The sequence below is a fragment of the Prinia subflava genome, chromosome 6 (assembly GCF_021018805.1).
Source record: "Prinia subflava isolate CZ2003 ecotype Zambia chromosome 6, Cam_Psub_1.2, whole genome shotgun sequence".
Classification (NCBI taxonomy): Eukaryota; Metazoa; Chordata; class Aves; order Passeriformes; family Cisticolidae; genus Prinia; species Prinia subflava.
The window spans coordinates 32,948,446-32,969,047 of NC_086252.1; the positions used below are offsets into that span (position 1 = coordinate 32,948,446).

Here is a 20,602-nt window from a genome sequence, read left to right on the forward strand (position 1 = left end):
TGAGCACTGTAAGATTGCAAAAACAATTATGACTTTTCATTTGGCACAAGCTGCAGTGTCAGAACAACAGCCACGTGTGCTGCCAAATGTTCTTCAGTGGAATTGAGGGCAGTTCACACCAACATGATCGTATCTCAGAGGTGAGAGAGACGCACAGACATGAAAAGTTGTGAACTTTCTTTTTACTCTCACTCTTTTTACTGATCAGCTGCAGAATGTTCTGCTCTCCCCTCATTTTTGCTTTTCTGTTTGTCTGCTGTAGCTACCTATCTTCCACCAGGAACAACCATTAAATACATAGTTGGCTAAATAATGTAATATATATTCTTGTAAGTAAGATATGTTATTTTAAATGTGTAATTATCATTTTAAACTAATTTTACAATTTGTCTACTATACACAGGACAAATGAAGGTTTTGCTAGGAAACGGAATTTATCTTAAATAACTTTTTTTTTTTAACCCCAAGGTGACTGAAGTCAAATTTCAGTATTACTTATAGTACAAGAAAATATGAAGATGGAGTTTGTAGTCTAAATGACTTGGACTGTGTATGTACACACTGCCAAATCACTGAAAATAAACTGTACATTTGCTTGTTCATTACAGCTTGGATTCAGTCAGGAAAAATGCAGCTTTTGCAATGAGGAAACTGAATCCAACACAATGAAATCAAGCTTGAAGTAGTCGAGTATTTGGGAAAAAAGTGCATTAAGATCAGTGTGCAGCTGGGTCATCACATAACACAATCTGACATCTATAAACTACTAAAGACACAGTTTAACATTAATGCTCTACCCTGAGCTGCCTAAACAGGGTAATACTGACCCTAAAAATGCTTTGCTTTGGTCTCAATGAGCTGGGCATTACCAGACACAATTGCAGCAATAGGACTGCAAAAAGGCATAAAATTCAAATCACATTTGGACAGGTACTGTTGAGATAAAAGTCCTGCTGGACATAAAAAGCAGAGCAAGGACATCAGTCAGGTGCATTGTAAACCTGGGTGAATCTGAAATAGTTTCTCTCTTCAAACTTTTTCAAAGACAAACTGAGAAGCAAAATCCAAGAATTAGTGTTTCTTTCACTGGTCTTTTCTTCATAGTTTTTTAAAACAATGTAAAACTGGATGAACCTGAATTGGTATTTTTAAGAAGCAAACTACAAGAATTGGTGTTTCACTGGTATTTTCTACATTAATCTTCATGTACCACAGAACTTCATAAAATAGTTTCTGCAGGTCTTATTACAGATATGGGAAGTCTACACACTATCAAATACTTCAGTGAAACTTAAAAACAGCAAAAAAGTAAAGATTTAAAAACATAGTCACTGCTCTACTTTGCCCTTTTTAACTGTTGCAATAAGTGAATGGTAAATCAAACATCTATGATCAAGTGGTTTGACTTTCATTAAGCCATTGTGAAAAACAGACACTTGGGTCAACAGTGGTTTACCCACAGTCATCTGTGTTTATGTGAAAGAAAATGTGGTCTATACTAGGACTTTTCTCTCTTGCTACCAGCTCTCTTTGCTCTAAAACTTTTCTACTCCAAGGGTGTGATCTGTATTTTATGAGTTAACCCACCAGGAACAGGTTCTATTCATTCTTCTCCAGTAACCATTCTTTCCTCTTAGCCCTAAATAATCACCATTTTCTCTCCATCCCTCACAATAACAACTACAGCAGTAGCTTGGCATCTTGGCATTCAAGTACTTATCATCCTCTATCTTAAAAAAACTAAACTACCAGACACTTCTGAGAGATCTCTGTCAGCAAACAAAATGCAAGATTGCTAATATTCACTGCAATACTCAGTCTATTTCCACATGTACACAAGAGTGGAAGTCTTGCAATCTTTGTAACATACTTTGCATCTTTCTCCCCTAATGCAATTTCCTTATTATTAATTACACTTCTTGTATTGCATCATAATCAAACCTTCCTTGGTATACACATGGTAGCTGGATGGAGTGATGCTATTTTCAGGAATCCAGTTTATTCATTTATGTAATAATTGAGTTTCCCGCTCCACTTTATCAGTTAACTCTTTTGTTAATCACAATTTAAAATTAGCTAATCACTTAACTACTTTAGATACTGTGTTTAATTAGACAAAAATAATTTTAGCTACATGCAAATGACTTTTTTTAGTCTGAGCCTAACCAAGAACTATACATTCAATTTGGTAAATCTTTCTCAAAATAACAGTGTCCCTATTTTTGATGTTCAGTGACCTCCTTCTTCCTTAAAAAACTGGGGCACTGAGGAAACCAGAACCAGATGATACATTTATCTGTGGCTGGACTTCCTCCCACACTTGTAGGAACAGATCGTCACAGCATCTCCGTTAGAACTATTCTGTTAACACTTTTCCTTGTTGCCCATGGTATGGTTTTCCTAGAAGGAACAACTCTGGGAACAATGGTTTCAGATAACACATCATGTTTGCAATCCTCCTTAGGACGTGACTACTTATGCAGTGCACTTGAAACACTAAAGGCTCTTTGAAGCCCCATTTGTACTCCAGTAGCTCCAATCTGTGGAACCAAATCACTGAAAATGAATTACTACTTTCTGGGTTTCTTTGTACTCCTACTCTTGTGATTTCACTATATACAGTGCCTAGGATGTACACATATATATATAAAAATGCATGTGTTCTCACTGGAATTTCCCCTTTCATCATTAAATATCTTTTCTGCTTATTCAGGACTACCTTTAAAAAAACAGATTAAAACAACATGTATTTAGAATCTGCTGTTGTTCTGAAACACACAATGAAAGGTACAACAGAAAAGACACACAGAAATGTGACACAGTCTGAAACAAACTTTTCCTGTGCAAAGGAGGAAGGCAAGACAGATACCCAAGCTCACAGGCAAGCTGTGGGCAGATGACACTCAGTCACAGGTGTATGCAGAGGATGAGACACAGACAGTGCAGTCCTGAGATCGGGCATTTCATCCTTCCACCACTTCTGTGAAGAGCTAACCTGAATTCCTGTTCAGCATGGAACAGCTGCTCAGCACCACACTGCAGCAGCTGCTGGAGCTGAGGAGAAACACAGCTTTGTAACACAAGAGTTAAAGTTCAGAGCTCAAAACAAGGTGCCAGACATTGCTGAAGAAAGGGTGTCCCAACAGTGGTTGGGACACAGAAGAGGTTACAGCAATATCCACAAGTTGCAGTCTCCAAGCAGATCACTGACAACTAATGCCCTACAGCTGTACTGACAAAGATATTTCAGAAGTATTGGGAGGGTCATGCTGAACTACTGGCTGTGTACAGGGGCAGAAGAACATCAGTCCAGCCCTTTCCATTCCATCTCTTGTGTTTAATCTGGCATGAGTCTTCCCTCTTTTTCCATTCCTATTTACCTTCTTAAGCTTTGCTCTGCAGATGCCCTCAACTGCTTTACAATCAACGATACCTCCAAGCCATTTTCACCCAGTATTTTTAAGTGTTATCTCCCTTTGTATAATTTCTCTGTTCTCTTTGGGCCTCGTCCTTTCAGTTTATTATACTTCAATATAATGGATTTTCTTGCCATTTCTATAATGGTTTCTCTGGACTGCTGTTGGTTATTTTTAATCACCACCAGATTTTCAAATAAAGCTTGTAGTTCAAGCATTCCAGATTTCTCCCCTTCAATGCAGTACACTGCCTTAGCACTACCACAAGCTGATGATCCTTCAGAGGATTTTCACTTTCAATCATTAGTATAGAATTCTTTTCATTAAAGCCTTAATTATAGATAGATTAAGTAACCAATATGACGAGATACTAAGTACCCTGAAAAGTAACCACAAACTCAAGTTACTCAGTACTGTACATAAGCTTAAGTGAAAAGCAATGAACTTTGGTACAACTAAAACAATCGACACAAGTATTTTTAGTTGCTGAAATTATGTGGAAAAGCTGTATGTATCTCAGCGCCAGACCTTTTCCAATTTTTCCAATATATGACTTTTTTGTTTCATTTCGCAGATGCAAAGATTAATTTACTGAGAAACTGCCATTATGAAGAACTCTGAAGGCAGTAGTAGGTATCAAAAAGAAATGAGCTAAGCACAGTCTTCATTAAATGTTGATTAAAATTTTATTGTGGAGAGCCCAAAATGGCTAAAACGCCTAGGAAAAGGCCAGGATGCCTCAAATAAGTAACACTTAGTTAGTTACACATTTAAGTGCCAGCTGCTGTTTCGTTAAAAAAGAATCAAAGTTCTGTAAATAATTTAGTGGAGAGTATGTTGCTGCTGATCAGAAATAATAAATATTTGGGAGGTCTGTGAGTTCACAGAAGGTTGGGTCTCTATGACCTGATAAAGAAAGGTGTTTCAGGAAAAAAGGGAAAATACACAAATGCTGTGGAAGAAACCAAGAGAATGAGACTGGTGTTGTGGCCTGGTACAATTTCTCTGGCAAGGCATTCATTACAGCACCTCAACTGCCTGTTAAAACTCAGAACTTCCATGTTATACTTCAAAACTGAGCTCTTTACAGGCTTTGGATAACAAAAGCTACACCTGAGAAAAAATGTTGTCTCTACATTGTCCCTATTTGGTCAACTTTGACTTTTGCAGCTAAAAAGCCCAGATGTAAATGGCCACATGTGAAATCACCAATATTTGCCTTTGAACTACCAGTATGTGTTCTTTAATTAATGTCAGTAAAGGCAAACATTTAGGATTCAAAAATCCTGTGCCTTTACAATACCATGCAAACCACAAAAACATCCTGTTTATTTTTCTTCTGGCCAACAATACAAGTCCATCAAATCCATGACCTTTATTGCTTTGTGGATCAGAAATATGAAAAATAAGCACTGGCAGGCAAGCCTGCAGCACTGCATGTTCCTTACCCTCAGATCAATGATTCTGTTGTCCAGTCTTGTATCTTGGTTTACAGTAGCTCTTCCATCCTAAACAGTTGCGCAAAAGCACACAGTGAATACACACACATCCAAAAAAGAAACAAAACCATAACAAAATCAATGGAGAAAAACACCCTCTGGCTAAAAGCAGAGGGTTATTTCTATGTTCAGCAGAACTTCTAGATCATTCTAGAAAGAACATACAGCAAACTGGCAGCATAGCAAAGTTTAAGGTGTAACTTCTCCCAGAGGTCACAGGCAGAACCCAACTACGAGGATGCAGCAGACACACACAAGATTGGAAACCCTCTGGTTTTGACCTTCTACTGCAGTTCAGCAGACATCAAAGCTATAGAGATGTTGAACACAGTTCTGGATAGCACACAGGAAGTAAATGCAAACCTAACAAACCCCCAGAATCACCGCATTAAGGAAGTTGCTTGGCTTTCGTGCTTTTGTTTGGCTACAAAGACAATAAAAAGCATTTGAGGATGCAAAGTTTTCACCTCCTCTCCTTCCACTTCTGGTCGAACAGCATCATCCAGCTGTAAGGGCAGCCGGGGTTCAGCTGAACTGATCACATAGATCTGAAATTGAGAGAGAACAGAAATAGCGTGAGGCTCCGCTCCAAAGGAGGTGTGATTTACAAAAGGATATTTCTAGCAGAGACTTGAAACAGTGTTTGCATAGGCTGCCTGCTCTAAGGCTGTGATTTTATTCCAGTACTTGAGATACACCGTGCATTCTCATGACAATACTGAAGTGCTTAGTTCTTGCTTTCCCTTTGAAAGATTTGAAGGATCTCCTTGTATTCTGGGAAGCACCAAACTGAACAAGTTCATACAGCCTGAGGGACAAGCCTTTTGGCATGAATGCCAACTCTGAATATATCAGATTTCACTGAGTTTTAGGTTCTGATTCCAGCAAGATCATCCCATTCTTCTCCTTGTTAATGTATAATTTACTTATCATCTGAATATAGCTGAAAGAGCTATTTCAGATTCAAAAATTTATGAGATAACTAAAATACAATCAGAGAATGAAAACCACCTTGCTGTGCCTTATGGTTTAATATTGCTCCTAGAGGAGCAGTGAATTTGATGTTCTTTCAGAAAAATCAAGCATAGGATAATCTGCACACATATTAGAACATGTTTCTTCAAAATCTGCAGATTTTCCCCTGTTAGGTAAGATTTACCTCACTGCTATAACAGCCATTGTGCCCTACTCCTGAGGCGACTGCTTTTCAGCTGTATTGTAGGCATACAGTTTAGTTAAAAACCTTTAGAAAAAAAGGATATTACATAAAGGTTTAAATATGCTTTCTATTTAAACAAATTATAAAGTTGTACTTCCTCCAGCCCTGTAGCACAAGCTCCAGGAACTTTAGATTTCAAAAGTTTCCATACTGTTAAACCTCTGAGAGCTTATTTCTGTGAGTATTATGTATTCCAGTCCATTGTGCTGAGGGGAAGATTGTAACTCTGATAAAGAAGAAACTCCTGACTCGCACTTAAAAAGAAGCAGACTTTTTATTCCAGTATCTACTGCAGTTAAGAATCAAAAACTAGAGTTACAAGCTTTCCTAGCCAAATTGTTCTAGTGAGATACTTTATTTTACTGTAATTCAAATGGCAGATAAAAGCAGGGAAATATAAACTCCTAGTATCTTAAAACCAGAAGTGTTTAATTTTTACATATAAAACACTGAAATTTGTAGTTTAAAGCAGTTTATTTCTCTGGCATGGGATTCCTTACTGACAAAGGTTATGTATGTAGACAGACAGACAGTCTCAACAAATAATCTATCAAACAATTAACCAGTGTTCCATTTGCTCAAAAGTTTACCCTTTGAACGTGAAGCTCAACGTCTTGCTGAGTACAACCTCCAATTTTCTGGTGTGCTTTCCTCACAACAGCTTCTATGTCCACAATGCTCTCTTTGGTGATGCTGGCAACAGAGAGAGGACAGAAGGCTCAGTAAGTTCCACTGCACGCTGCAGCAGCCGCAGCACTGAGCATCGTTCATGCACTGCATGGACTGTTGAACATCAGAACAGAGTAAAGGATCTGAAGTCACTTTTATGTCTAATAACTGATTGATGAAGGAGTTTGCTGACATATCCCCAGCCACAATGAATTCAAACTGTGATGGAAGACTTGAGAGGGAAAGAACTATGACTGAGCTCAGTGTTTGCCCATTCTCCGTGTGTGTTTATATATAAACTGACAAGTGGCAGAGCTCTTTTTCTAGGCCACAGACACTCTTCCATGTGTCAGCTGATGCAATGATCTGCAAGATGTGTCCTCACTAGCAGAACAACAAACTGAAGGGAAGTCCTACAGCTGAAGGGGATAATCAAAACTAGTTCAGCTTGTTTAAACTACGTGACTTGTGACTGAAAGATGCAAGATGCTCCAAAGTCATTTCTCTGTGACAGGGGACATCCTAACTGCTCTTCAGTAACAGTCACTAAGAGTCCATTAGAACACCACACACCATCCTGAAAGTCTTCCAAAGATATGATATCAAGTATGTGTGCTATAAGCAAACAACAAAATCCTCCAGAGTCAGAGGTGAGAAAAGAATTTGTATGAGCAGTTTTTATTTACACATTTATGGTATTGGAGTTTAAACCAGCACTTTTCCACAAATAATCTCACCCTAACTGGAAATGTACTTTCACTGTCTCTCAATATTCTCAATATTCTTCTTACATGAAGCCAAATATCTAAATATATTACTTTGCTTTTTAGGAAAACTAATGTTACATTAGTCTTTCACTTGTGAGTCCTTCTTGAGAAAGCTGAAAAGCACTTTATGTACATCACTTGACCACCTAAGCCCTCAGACAGCAGGAAAGTATCAGGCTCACAATGTAACTGCAAATAAGAAGAGGTGAGTGAGGATGCCATCAGACAAACTGGCTGAAAGCAGCAAAGCAAAGAGCCATTAACAACCCTCAGCTTTAAAAGGAAGGCACTCTTTTTTTACTTTGAATAAAAATCTTGAAAAATCTGATGATCTCAAATAACAGTGGAAAATTCAAGCATCAAATTCTCAGAACCTAACAGTGGCACTATAAGTAAATTCCAATTAACTAAAAAATAAAAAGCCAAATTTGAGTATTTTAGCTGATTATACTTTTTTTTTGATGGTAATACTTTCAGGTGGTAGAACTTATTAGGTGCTTTAAAGTTAATACAGACAAGGGTGCTTCACATGCTTGACTTGCTTAACCATTAGGTAAATCCATGTACTGCATTAAATTCATGAACAGTGTGTTCTTCTGCCACATTTACACTTTAGTAGAGCTAGAGTTGCTCAAATCACAACTAAATTTGTACAAAGCAGAGGTTGAGAGTAGGCTTTAAAAAAGAATCCATTTAGTTATGGGTAAATCTCTATCTGCATTAGTTTAGCAGAGGCAACAAATATGAAAAAGGATAATTGAAATGACACCAAGTGCTTCCAAGTACTTTCTATTACAAATGATTCTGTTTGAAACTCCTTACACTGACTGTAGAACCAACACAGTGCTTTGGATGCAAGAGAACTTGATTATCTCTGAGAATGTATGATGCTAAACCAGTATTAACTGTAACTATAAATTCCCTTTACTTTTCAAATGCGTCAATGTTTAAAAGAATTAAAGTTTTACTCGTATGTGAACTTTTTTCCACTTCTTTTTCAATGTCAATGTTTTGGCAAATGTCCAGAAAACACCACTAATGACACGAACAGCAGTGTCTTCACTGAAAATATCAGTTTCTAATCTGCTGAATAAAAGCCTTCTCACTAGTAACAGCAAATAATGCTTTAAACTTATTGAAGGGAATTCTCTGTGCTGTGAAAAAGAAAAGAGCACTTAAATATAAATGTTGTATGATGGATCCATAATTAGATTGGTGATCCCATGGATGAGAACTGTTAGTGAAGTCTGTACAGAGCTCTGACCAGAACATGCAAGGAATTCAACACATGCAAAATGGTATCAGGTTAAAAATAGAGGAAGAAGCTGACTTTTACATCACTGTAACTGCAATACTGCTTCGCAAACTTGCCTAACTTTAAAACTTCACACAGGATAAAATGAGCTTTCTCTTCGTCTCTACACTAGAGCTGCAATTAAAACATGTTTCTTGATCTGGAACATATTTAAAACTGTAGAATTCCTTGGTAATTACATTTGCCCTAATTTTAAGATGTATTTCAACTGTGTTCCTAACTGTGTAGGTCCCTGTAACCAAATATTTAATTAATTGCCTGGGCACACAAAAGCATTAGGCAGGGTCCTACTGCATGTGACCATCTTTGTATTTACAAACATCCATCATCTCCTGTAAACTTTCATTTGATAATTTAAAAAATGTGCTTTTCCTCATTTAAACTCCACATTCAATCCAGTATGGAAATAAAAGCTTGTGTTTTGAGTTCTGTTTGACCCATGCTCAGCAAGACCCAGAGCTGAAGTGTCTGAAGCCCATAACACTGCATTAAGCATAAACTCCAGAAACCTGGAAGGTGCTGCTTTGACCTCCACAGGTAATTCCAAGGATGTTACTGAAAAGGCATTTTCACTTCAAGTTACAACAAAAAACAAGATGTTTTAATAATATGTCAGTAACTGCAGCAAAGCATTCTCCACAGCAGCAGGAATAAGTAATCTAGGTGATTTTTGATAAAATTCCCCTGGGTAACAAAAAACCCCCAAACACCAATAAAAGTGAACAAGTAGCAGAAAAAACATGCCACCATTTCCATTAAGGACAACAACATTTATACCAGTAATTATTATTACCAGGGACTAGAAATTAAAGTAGGACGCATAAGGCATTAACAAAAGACAGATGACATATTTAGATTGTTTAATCCAAAAAGAAACTGTTTAAGTGTATAGATTCATGAAGTCCAACAATAAAAAAATTCTGTATATAGGAAACTATTTTGTATGTATGTCCAAAAAAAATCAAGATTATAATTTCTAAAGTGTCCACTAGATGCCTTATGTCCCTCTTAATTAGCTGCACATCTATTAGCCAAGACTTTCTCTTTTAACCACAGGATTGCATTCTTGCAGTCTTTATAACAACATCTTTCATCAACAGCTTTGTGTTGCAAGCTGAACCCATGCTGGCCTCCCAAAGTGAATCACAATCAACTTGGTTAAAAACCATAAGAATAGGAAGAAACTTGGTTATTTATAGACTTTAAATAGAAAATGTTTACTTCTACTATATCATCTGTCATTATTCTGGCATTTTGTTGTTTTTTCTTCAACACCTTTCTGTAAGCAGACTGCACAAATTATATTAATACATTATTAAACACAAAATATTAAATAGTTGTCTTAATACATAATAATCAATGATCCTTTATCTGAATGCCAGTGAAAGTGAAGGCAATGGCTTACTTTCAAAAAATGAGTGCATTTTTTAAGTATTTTAAGTATTTTTTAAGTATTTAAAAGTTTAAACATTTTGTACACAACAAGGGCAACTGTAATCCTGTCTGCACAAATATAGCAAGTATACATGAAGCGCCCTGAAAGGAAATTATCTGACATTGTATACAAAAAGGCCAAGTAAACACCTATTCTTACTCTCTTCACTCTGAAAATGGTTTCCTATACCAACATTCTACCACTTGGTTAAACCTGGGTATCTTCTGGGGAAAAAAAAGAGCTAATCTGCTTTTAAAGATTTTTAAGTAACAAAATCCACAAAGCATTTTTAGTAATTTTCAGTGAAAAACCCTACACTTCATCTCCTTTTCAAATTCCCTTAATTTCATCCTCTGTTCCTTGTGTCTTGTCATACCTTTGTACCTGCAATGTAAAGAACCCTCCACTGGTAGAAAATCTTGCATAGCAGCAGCAGACTGGGATTTAAATCAGTCACTAATTTCTCCAGGATAGAACAGAGTTTTCTTTAGTCTCACAGAAGGCAGATTTGCCTGACCATGGATCATTTCTCGTTGCAACTTCACCATCAACCTTTTCCAATCTGACATGTATTCAGACACAAAGACAACAAAAGTGGACAAAATATTCCAGAATTGCCTAGAGTCAGGCACATATTACATTAATGGCATTTTATTCCTCTTTTCCAAAAGTCAGAGAACTGCACGGGCTCCTGTTAAGGCAGTTATCTATCACAGTCTCACACTGCTCTCTGCACTTTTCTATTTATAAATCCTGAACAACCCAAATCTGACCAAACAATCACAAAGGTACAAATTCACACTGAAGTGATTTTTCTGAATGAACCCCAGTTACTATACTCTTCTGACTCCCCATTTACCATTCCTGTGTCACCAGCAAACTTAGCTGCAACTTGACATTTTCTTCCAGTCTTCTGATATAAAAATTAAACAGAAATGGATAAAGAAATCATTCTGCAATATCCAGCAGTCTTCCTGGTATTACCAATTTATCTAGCTGAAGAACTTACATGTATTTTTCCATCGTGAATTATTTTCATACAAGTTAACCATTTCCTCCCCCTCCATTTTAATCTCTTTCCTGCATTTTTACTTTCTAATCTACTACAAGGAGCCAACAAGATACTTCCTGTGCAAGGGCAAATTTTTTGAGCAGCTAAATTAGAATCTGTTAACCACCTCTGCCAACTGCTTTATCAGCTCACGTGGCTCTGGCACTGGGGTGGCGGGAAAGGCTCAACGCTGAGATAGAAAAGGAGAAAGAAAACCAAAACCAGCCACACCCAATGCCTGATGGAAAAAAGCAGGTTGATAAATTACTAAGATAAATTACTAACTGGCATCTCTGCTGTCTAAAAGAGACAATTAACTGTTTCTCTTACACAGCACCCCTTGCAGGACTGGGCTGATGATTTTTTCTGATAAGAGAAAAAAATCCACAATTGCCAACCCTGTATCTCGACTGGCTCTGTGCTATGTCTGTTTTGAAAGTTCAGCTAGAAACTTTCCATGGTTAAACTCACAGAAATTTCTTTGTAAACTTGGTTTCTTGAACCACTATGAAGTATCTTTCACTAAAAACTCACATTCTAATGATAATAGTGGTTAATTACTGTATGAATGTTGCTGACCACAGAACATTATGAAAGTTCTTGGTTTCCATGTGCCAATATCTAAAAGAGGAACTGGTTTGTTTATAATTTATGAAAATTTGTACAAAACCTGCTCATTATTTAATCAACTAAAATTAAAAATTCAAGACCCAGAATTTTATGAGCTATTTTAAACAAAGTTGTGGACACAGTATGAAAATATGAGAAAACAGCACATGGAAAATATAGTTTATATACTATCAGTGAAAACATTTTAAAATTTAATTGAAATTTAAGATATTTGATATAACTGTTTTCTCCAATATATGTGTATTTCTTCATTTAACACGCAGGAAATTAGATGGTAAAAAAAGACACTGAGGAAGGCAGGGAAACAGGATGGTTATTTTTAGCCATCTAAGCAGCCTCATCTGCTGGAAATAATGGGATCACTCCCGAGCAGGTGAAAGGCAGCAGGGAAGTGACTGAGGACAGGCACGTCCTGGGGCTGCGCTTCAGGTGCTGCTGCCACGGTGACCCCACGTGCACCCACCAGGCAGGGGACAGCAGCAGCCCCTGAAGGACCAGAGGCAGCTGCAGGGAGCAGCACACACAACTGAGGGACATGGAACACTGGAAAAAGTGAGAGCATGGCAGGATATTAATGAAATAGGTTTGTTGGTGGGAAGGAATGCTGAGATGACTGCACTAATGGTGTTAAAAAACCAAAAGCAAATCCTTAAAAGAAAATCCAGAAGGCTGTAACAGACTTACACCACTCATGATGGTGAGCATGTAATCATTTCAAATAATAAGGGAAACATGAATGCTACAAAGTAAGTGAGGCTGAAGTACCAGGATTCAGCTAGCAAATGCTATCCCAAGGAAGGAGCAGAAGGACAAGTCAAAACCAAGTATGAACATCATCAGTCTGGCTACTCTGAGGAATTCAAGTCTGTCTCATCAAGAGGGAAGACGACAGGGAGTTGGGAAGAACCTAAGGATGAGGTTCTGCCTGATTTAACAGCTCACTGCTGCCAGAAGAAAAAGGAGCTTTACCCTCTACTGTTTCCAGATAACCTCTCCCACTGTTTACCACTCCTTGTTAGCTCTGGACCTGCATTACCTAATTTAAGTCATTAATCTGGCAGAAAATTAATTGAGTAAAAAAAATCAGTGAATCACAAAAAACCATCACAGAAGGTTTATGAGTGGCAGTCAGCATATGGAAAAATAGAGTAGAGACCAGCTTCCCTCTCATGAGCTCCTAACCACAGGTATCTACCAATCATCAAGTGTAAGAAATTCAGCTGTGGAGGGAAGAACCACAGACAAAACTGAAAAAGAGAGATACTGGAGAGAACTGGAGAACAGAAGAGTGTGCATCACAACCATAAGAGTTGTTCCACTGTTCTGCAGCACAAGTTTCTTGAGGGAGTACAGGCAGACTGTTGGGAGTTCCAAAGGAGATGAATTAGGGAGCAAGTACATTATACACTCAATTCTTTTCAGAGATTCCAAGTGCTGGAGAGAACAAATCATTTCACCAAGAAACAGAACACTTCACTTTGGCTCATAAACACCTGTGAACAGCATGTTTTACACTGGCGCTGCCAGCACTGAGCACCGCCAAACAACAAACACTGCTGGTTCTGTTTTCCTGCTGCCTTGAACCCCATCAGCAGAAGCATTATCCCAACCTTCTTAACTTGGCTTCTGGAAGTCTCTACTATAATGAATCCTTCCCCTCCCTGACATATTGAAGGTTGAAGGCTGGAGCACTTTTGCAGCTAATTAGTGGGGGCTCCCTTCCCAGGCATGAGAGTATTGCCAAGAACTACACAGAAGCAACTCAAGTGCCACATGCTAAACATATTCTGCACCGAATAAACTGCACAGAATTGGTCCACATTTCTATTTGTGAACAATTAGATAGACATGATTAAAGCTCTTCTATGAAGCATATTTGTCACACAAATATATTTACTACAGGACAACCTGAAAGCACAATCTTGATGCAAACAGAAGGGAAAGGTAATTTTTTATCTTTAGAAACAAAACAAACCAAATAACTGAATTCAAATTGCTGCAACAAACATTTTTTCAGTTGGCAAGTCTAACCATTAGCCCTGCCAAACTTTTTTAAAATTAAATTTTAGTGGCAAAAATAAGATATGATAGATAGATAGATAAGATATGATATGATAGTAGATATGACCAACCCAGTGCACAGAAGCCACTTTTAATTTCTTCAACTCAGTAAGCCACTTGCAGTATGGGACTTCCTCGCATCAGCTCTAAGGATAAAATGTATTACTACACTGCAGGTCTGGTAGAAGGAAAAGGCTGAACATGAGCAGACACACAGCACCACCACACACCCAACCAAGTGCCCCACTAAGCTCAGCTTGCCAGACTTTTTGTTAGCCAGCTTGGAAGAAAATGTAGGTTGTCTACGGCAAGAGAATGCTGCTTCAGCAGTTCAGAATGAATTTCAAGCCTGTTCTCTATTTTATCTTTTGTCAGTATAATGTATTCAACGCAATAGAGAGCTGACAATTTAAATAACTACATTTTAAAACAAACGAAGCATTGATGTTAATGTGTGAAAATGGTCCCAACCCCTGGGAGTCCTGGTTCCCACCATTGTTTACTCTGACAACAGGATATAATTGCTTACTTACTTGGCAGCAAACTTTACCATCTGCTTGCTTGCATGCTGTCCCACAGCCACAAGAGCCTGGATATTAAACTGCTGCTGACGCAGGACTAAGAAACACTGCTTCCCTGAATACAAAGAGAAACAACACAGGTGTATTAAGGACAAGTTACTCGAGGTCTTTGTGAATGAGAAAAAATTCTTTACTACTTAAATATAAACTGTGTTTTTGAGAGTGTGCTGTCTCTCTCTCTCTCTCATTCATTGTTGCCCTCCCTCCAAAAGCTGCTTCAAACTCCTCAGCTGTACATGTACACACCAATACACACAAACATTGAGATAAATTAAATAATTGCACCTTACATCTATAAACATTTGAATGGACATTTTCTAAAAATAACAGTAAGCCTTCCAAGATAAAGAATATTTAGACAAAAGAAAAACAACAAATCGTAACTTTTAAAGTAACTTTTTCTTCAAGTGCAAGAAAAATATCATACTTTTCCTTGTTTCTTTGCTCACAACTACTTCAAGTCTAAACTATTTTAAAGAAGTATTTTCCCATCTTCTCAAATCAAAGCTGCAGAGTTCACTTTACAAAGCTGCTCTGAGAGAATTAGGCTTGATTTTGCACCACAAGGACTAAACCAACAATGTTCATTCTATAATACACCACACATTCAGAATGAAGGGGAACAAAAGGAGTATTGATTCTAGTGAATGACAAGAACCTAAAAGACCCAATTAAAAATTCCTGTAAGAGCAATTTATTCATGAACAGCTTAGGGAAAAAGAAGTTAATAGGAATTAATAATAATGTATAAAGAACACAGTGTATTTTGTTGACTTTTAAAATGGGTATTTCCAAGTCAACAAAGCTCTTTCTAACCTGTTTAGCTGACAGTTACAATCATCTCATACTTCTTCTCACATCTCTAATAATAATTTACTCCTTAATTCAGTTTTAAGGAAATATGGTAATTTTAAATGCTTCTTCCTAGAGAGAAATTAACAACAAACATTTCACTGGCGTTTCAGCATCTGACAAAGGCACCAATGTGACTTTAACCCCAAGTTCCGACTCAGAACATCATAACATTTCCATTCAAATGGTGAGAATAGGAAGAGGCCTGAAGTTTTGTTATAGACAGCCACTTCCTTGTTGTTATTGACTTAATTTCTAAACCAATAAACCAACACATACCTAACTTGAAAACTGACAATAAAAAGCCACTTGCAGTTTTCATTTGTAATTATGCAATTACCATTCCTGACACACAGCTACAGATAATTCAAGATTATCAGAAAATAAATGCAGAACCCCTGACACACTATCTCATGGAAATAAAAGCAAACATACAAAATATTATTAAGTATTAATTATAATTATTGGAAATAACTAATCTTGTCCTATGACAAAAATGCAACAAGATTAATTACATAAAAAGAATAAAGAGTACAACTACTCCTGTATTCCATAGGCTGCAATATCCAATATGGTACAGATGCATGAACTTCTTGCAGGCAAACATTAAATAACAGATTTAAATTAGAAAAATACAGGCTGTGTTTCAGATCCAGCGAGTCAACAACGAAAGTACAATTTTTCCACAGGACATGATATGCTGACTTTCTTTAGATAAGTGAGCCATATCTCACATCTGACATCTCAGTGTTTCTTACAGTGTGGCTGGATACAGTATTTCCTAGGAGACAGTATTTGTCTCTATGACTTCAGTCACAAACAATTTAGCAAAATATGATCAAAGTTCCAGCACTGATGTGCTAGGTGTTCAAACAAAAAATGCACAGCTGGAGACAGCTACAATGTAACTCGTATAAGACAGGGAAATAATGAAAGGACCTGCTACCACAGAATAGTTTGGGTTGGAAGAGAGATCTACAAGAGATCCAGTTCAGTTCCAGTTCAGCAAGCAGGGACATCTCAGTCACTAAGACCAGCTTGCTCAGCTCCTCATCCAAAAGTCTGGCTTAATACTCTTAGTACTTAATGCCAAACATTGGAGCTCTGATGAGTATCTGAATTATAAAAGGACTCGGATGTCTTTGCCATGAGTAGCAGTAGCTGTTACTTCATTTCATGAAGAAGGAGGATGTTTTGCAGAACAAAACCACTTCTAATCACACAGAAGATAAGTGATCAAACGGACCTCACGCACAGGACTGGTTAAAATGTCCCAATACAAAGATTAAACAAGGGAAGAGAACTTTTCCTGAGAGAGCTGAAGGCATTCAAAATAAAGTATGAGAAAGACCAGCCATAATCAAATCTAGCTCATGCTTAGAAGCCTTTCCAGATCAAGAGATGAAAAAAAAGGAAGCATTTGAGTAACAAAGTTTGGACAATGGGATCTTTTCTATGTGTTTGAAAATCCTTCTGTGATGTTTAGGTGAACAGTATAGCACCAAATTGACTCACATTCAACAGTAAACTACTCTTAAGTTCCTATTAAAAAAGCAATACCATGTCCCACAAGTGTCTAAAAGATGAAATGTTTCAAAATCTGGTGAAAAACAGTTGGCACAGCAAATCCATAGAATGTTCAGGCACTGAGCAAATAATCATTTGTTATTATTAAAGCAAATATTAACTATATTAAATATAATTCCATCAAAAATAAGCATATAAACCAACCAGTAGTCCAGTGTCTGTGTTGGATAAAAGTACCAAATCACAAACAACCTTTGAAAGAAAAGGATGTAAGGAAGTAATGTGTATAAAGAGTAAAAAGTGTCTGTTGTATAAATTAAATCATGGTTACATACATTTGCCAGCAAAGAGAAGACTTTACATGGTTTATTATAAAATTTGGCCCAATATTTAATTTGCTCTTGGTGGAATTCTGATTTTCAGATGTTTCACAGACTTTTAGATTCATAACCCAAAATCTAGTTCAGGTCTAACATTCTGCATGAGCCTCAGCTGCCGGCCAAACCCAGACCAATTTCCCAAGGGCTTTTCAATGATAAACGTGATCAGTAGATTAGGCTGGCTTTAAAATGCAGCCAGAAATAACATTTATTCAATCTATGACACAAACCACAGGGCCCTGTGCACTTCAATTTTAGTACAACCCACAGAAATTCCCAACACCCCATTCTTTACACATCCTTCAGTTAATTTCCATCAGACTCCACGAGTGACTTGCTATAGGAGACAGCTGGAATCTGCAGTTGTCACCATTAATATTTTTTGGTTTATTGGTCAGAACCAGACAGGGTTAAATAAAGGCTACGTTGGCTATTTAGGAGTCAAATTCAAGTTTCTGAGAAAAACTAAAGCTTGTTTTTGTGAAAGATTTTCCTGTTTCCTGCAAGGCTTTCCTTTCCACAGTAGCAGGAATAGTGCCATGTTGTGTGTGGGAAAGGCTAATATTACTTTTTACTCTTAAACATTTGCTTTTCTTGTAAGATTCTTTCCCCAAAGCTTAAGCAAACAAGCATATGGCATTCCCTAGCAGCACTCCCTGAATGTCAGAATTGTTCTGTGTTGTCAGACCAAGAGGGAACAAGAGACATCATCAATAAATTCAGATCATTCACGGTCATGATCAACTCCTTTTGCTTTCATTCTTCAGGTTGTGTTAGAGAGTTTTGAAAATAAGCACTGCTGTTTTATCAAAAACAAAAGACTTTCCTGAGGTCAAACTGAAGGACTACAACAGCTTCTTTTAAGTTCTTATTACAGAAGTTAAGTTCTTATGCCTTGTTACAGAGATGTTACTGTGTTTGATATGTGTACATCATACAAGACCCCACATATCACTGTATTACAGAGAGCAATCAACAGCCACAGAAGTTTATATTGCTTTCAAGGTCTGCATAGATACCTGCTTCTAATATCCTGAATTCTGTTAATAGCCTGAACTCTTTCTATAATTGCAAAAAAAAAAAAAAAAAAGCCATAAGGATATTCTAATTTATACACCCATAGTAACAACAGTAGTATTTAAATCAGATGGAGTGTCTTCTGTCTGCACAGCTTCATGATGTAATGAGCAAGGCTTTCACAGCTTTTGGAGCTGACAATTTCCTTAATTGAACCGAGAGATTTCCATTACAAAATTACTGAGGAAATCACAGAGGACTCCTTAAGTTTAAAGAGTCTAACACAAATGAAAATGTGCATCATATGTATATATTTTAATGCAGTTCCTTATTTTAACCAACTGCAGCACAGACACTCATTAAGAAGGACACGTTTAAAGAAAATGAATTCTCAAAAAGAGAAATGAAGCTGGTATCTTGATGATATTCTGTACTGGAGTCTCACCCCTAATTTGCATCACTCCCAATTTTAAGACTACTGTTAAGTTTTGTTTGTGATGATAACTTCTTTATGCTTTTTTTCGATTCTTGGAAAGACAAGTTATTTATATCTACAGAGCTGCCAAACATAACTGAAACCAGCACAACAGTTGTCAGCATCTGATGTCAGCTGCAAAGGCCAAAGCCTATTGAAGTTTGCATATGGCAACCTGGTCTCCAGAGGGAACTGCTGATTCCAGGGAAGAAATACGGCTGTCAGACAGCCAAGTGTGCCAGCCCACACTGCTGACAACCTCCAAAAGAGTTTCCCTTTTGTCTCACTGAAGAAATTGATGCTTCTTATTTGAAGTTCAAATTGATATCATTAGATGTCGGTAATCAAAAGTAAGAATTCAGAAATTTTAACAGATTTTTGTTTTCTGTCAAAGAAAAGGTCTGGTGAAAAGATACAGGTGCAGCAGAAGAAATATGACCTGTCTGACAAGAGATACATTTATAGTACCAGTATGTTTTACTGTAGAAGCTTAGAAGTGTTTTATTTCACAAGTATTAACACCTTAAGGAGACTCGGGACATTTTAAAATTACTATTATTTACAACTGTCTGTATATTATTTAGCAATACAGTAAAACAAAAATTCACTTTTACTACAATAACTGATTTGCACACAGCTAAAACCAAAATCATCTTTTCCATCTTGGGAAACAGAGAGGTGGAAAAAGAGAAAAGAATCAGTCAAGGTAACACTGAGGCAACCCTGAGTGGCCAAGTTTTCCTGAATGCAAGATACAAGCAACAGGTCAAGAAACCAAAATAAACATTAAGGTTGTGCTAATGACAAGAGGAAATAAAACCAAAAACCCTGGAGGCCTCTCACCTTTAGCTCTGCTGGTGTGAATTCTGCCACGAACCCAAACCTCCTCATCAGCCTTCTCCACCGTCAAGTCTTTTATGCGAACCAAAACTCTATCTGAATTACAGAAAAAACCACATATTTTGAAACAGTTTTTCACTTTAAACTCCAAATACACTTTCTGTCATTGCTATTGATAAAATTGACAACAAATCCAAAAATTATTTTTGTATCAGCAGTGCAACTGACTTTCTGAAAACACACGATCCCATTTCCTTTCTTAGTGATTAGTACCAGATCCAGTAGCTCTAAACTGTTCAAGTTTATTTTTGACTTACACAGCAGGGTCAAACTGCACCTCACCAAGCAAGGCTCACGGATGGCAGAGCCCAGCATGCCCACACTGGTTCTGGTATGACTTCACTGTGCTACCTGCATGTATCAGTCTGAACTCTGCTGCCCAAGGGATGTGTGCACTGGCAGGGTCAGAGCTGCCTGCTGAACCCAGGAAAACAAAGGCTCAGAGGTAACATACTCTCTGTATCTACCTTACATAAATGGGATGAATATAACTATAAAATGACTATTATTTAATATAAAGAATTGAAAGACACCACAAATAAATGTGCATTATAGACTTAAAAATATTTGTTTTTATTAAAACAACAGCATTTTGGAGCAACAAGAGTATTACTGTGTATAATGGTTAATATTTAAGGAGAATCTCTTTGGCAGCCTGATCAAGCACTATTGTCACTGTCACAGTGGATCTGACTGGGTCAGAAGAACCCTTCAAATCCAATGTAGCTGCAAAGCTAAATAACAACAGGAGTGCATGGCTTGGAAAAGACACATTTTGGATAGCAAAGGGAAAAATGGTTACCATGGA

The 20,602-nt window shown here is 37.3% G+C and overlaps 1 protein-coding gene across 1 annotated transcript in view; it reads right to left on the reverse strand.

Annotated features, from left to right (window-relative positions):
• The window catches only part of DARS1 (aspartyl-tRNA synthetase 1), a 36,331-nt gene that overhangs the window by 10,804 nt on the left and 4,925 nt on the right, over positions 1 to 20,602 (reverse strand). The window contains exons 3-7 of the mRNA XM_063400987.1: positions 19,738 to 19,830; positions 14,596 to 14,698; positions 6,725 to 6,827; positions 5,383 to 5,463; positions 4,865 to 4,924 (exon numbers count right to left, since the gene is read on the reverse strand). Of these exons, the coding sequence (XP_063257057.1) occupies positions 4,865 to 4,924; positions 5,383 to 5,463; positions 6,725 to 6,827; positions 14,596 to 14,698; positions 19,738 to 19,830 (440 nt within the window). The remainder of the gene's footprint in view (positions 1 to 4,864; positions 4,925 to 5,382; positions 5,464 to 6,724; positions 6,828 to 14,595; positions 14,699 to 19,737; positions 19,831 to 20,602) is intronic.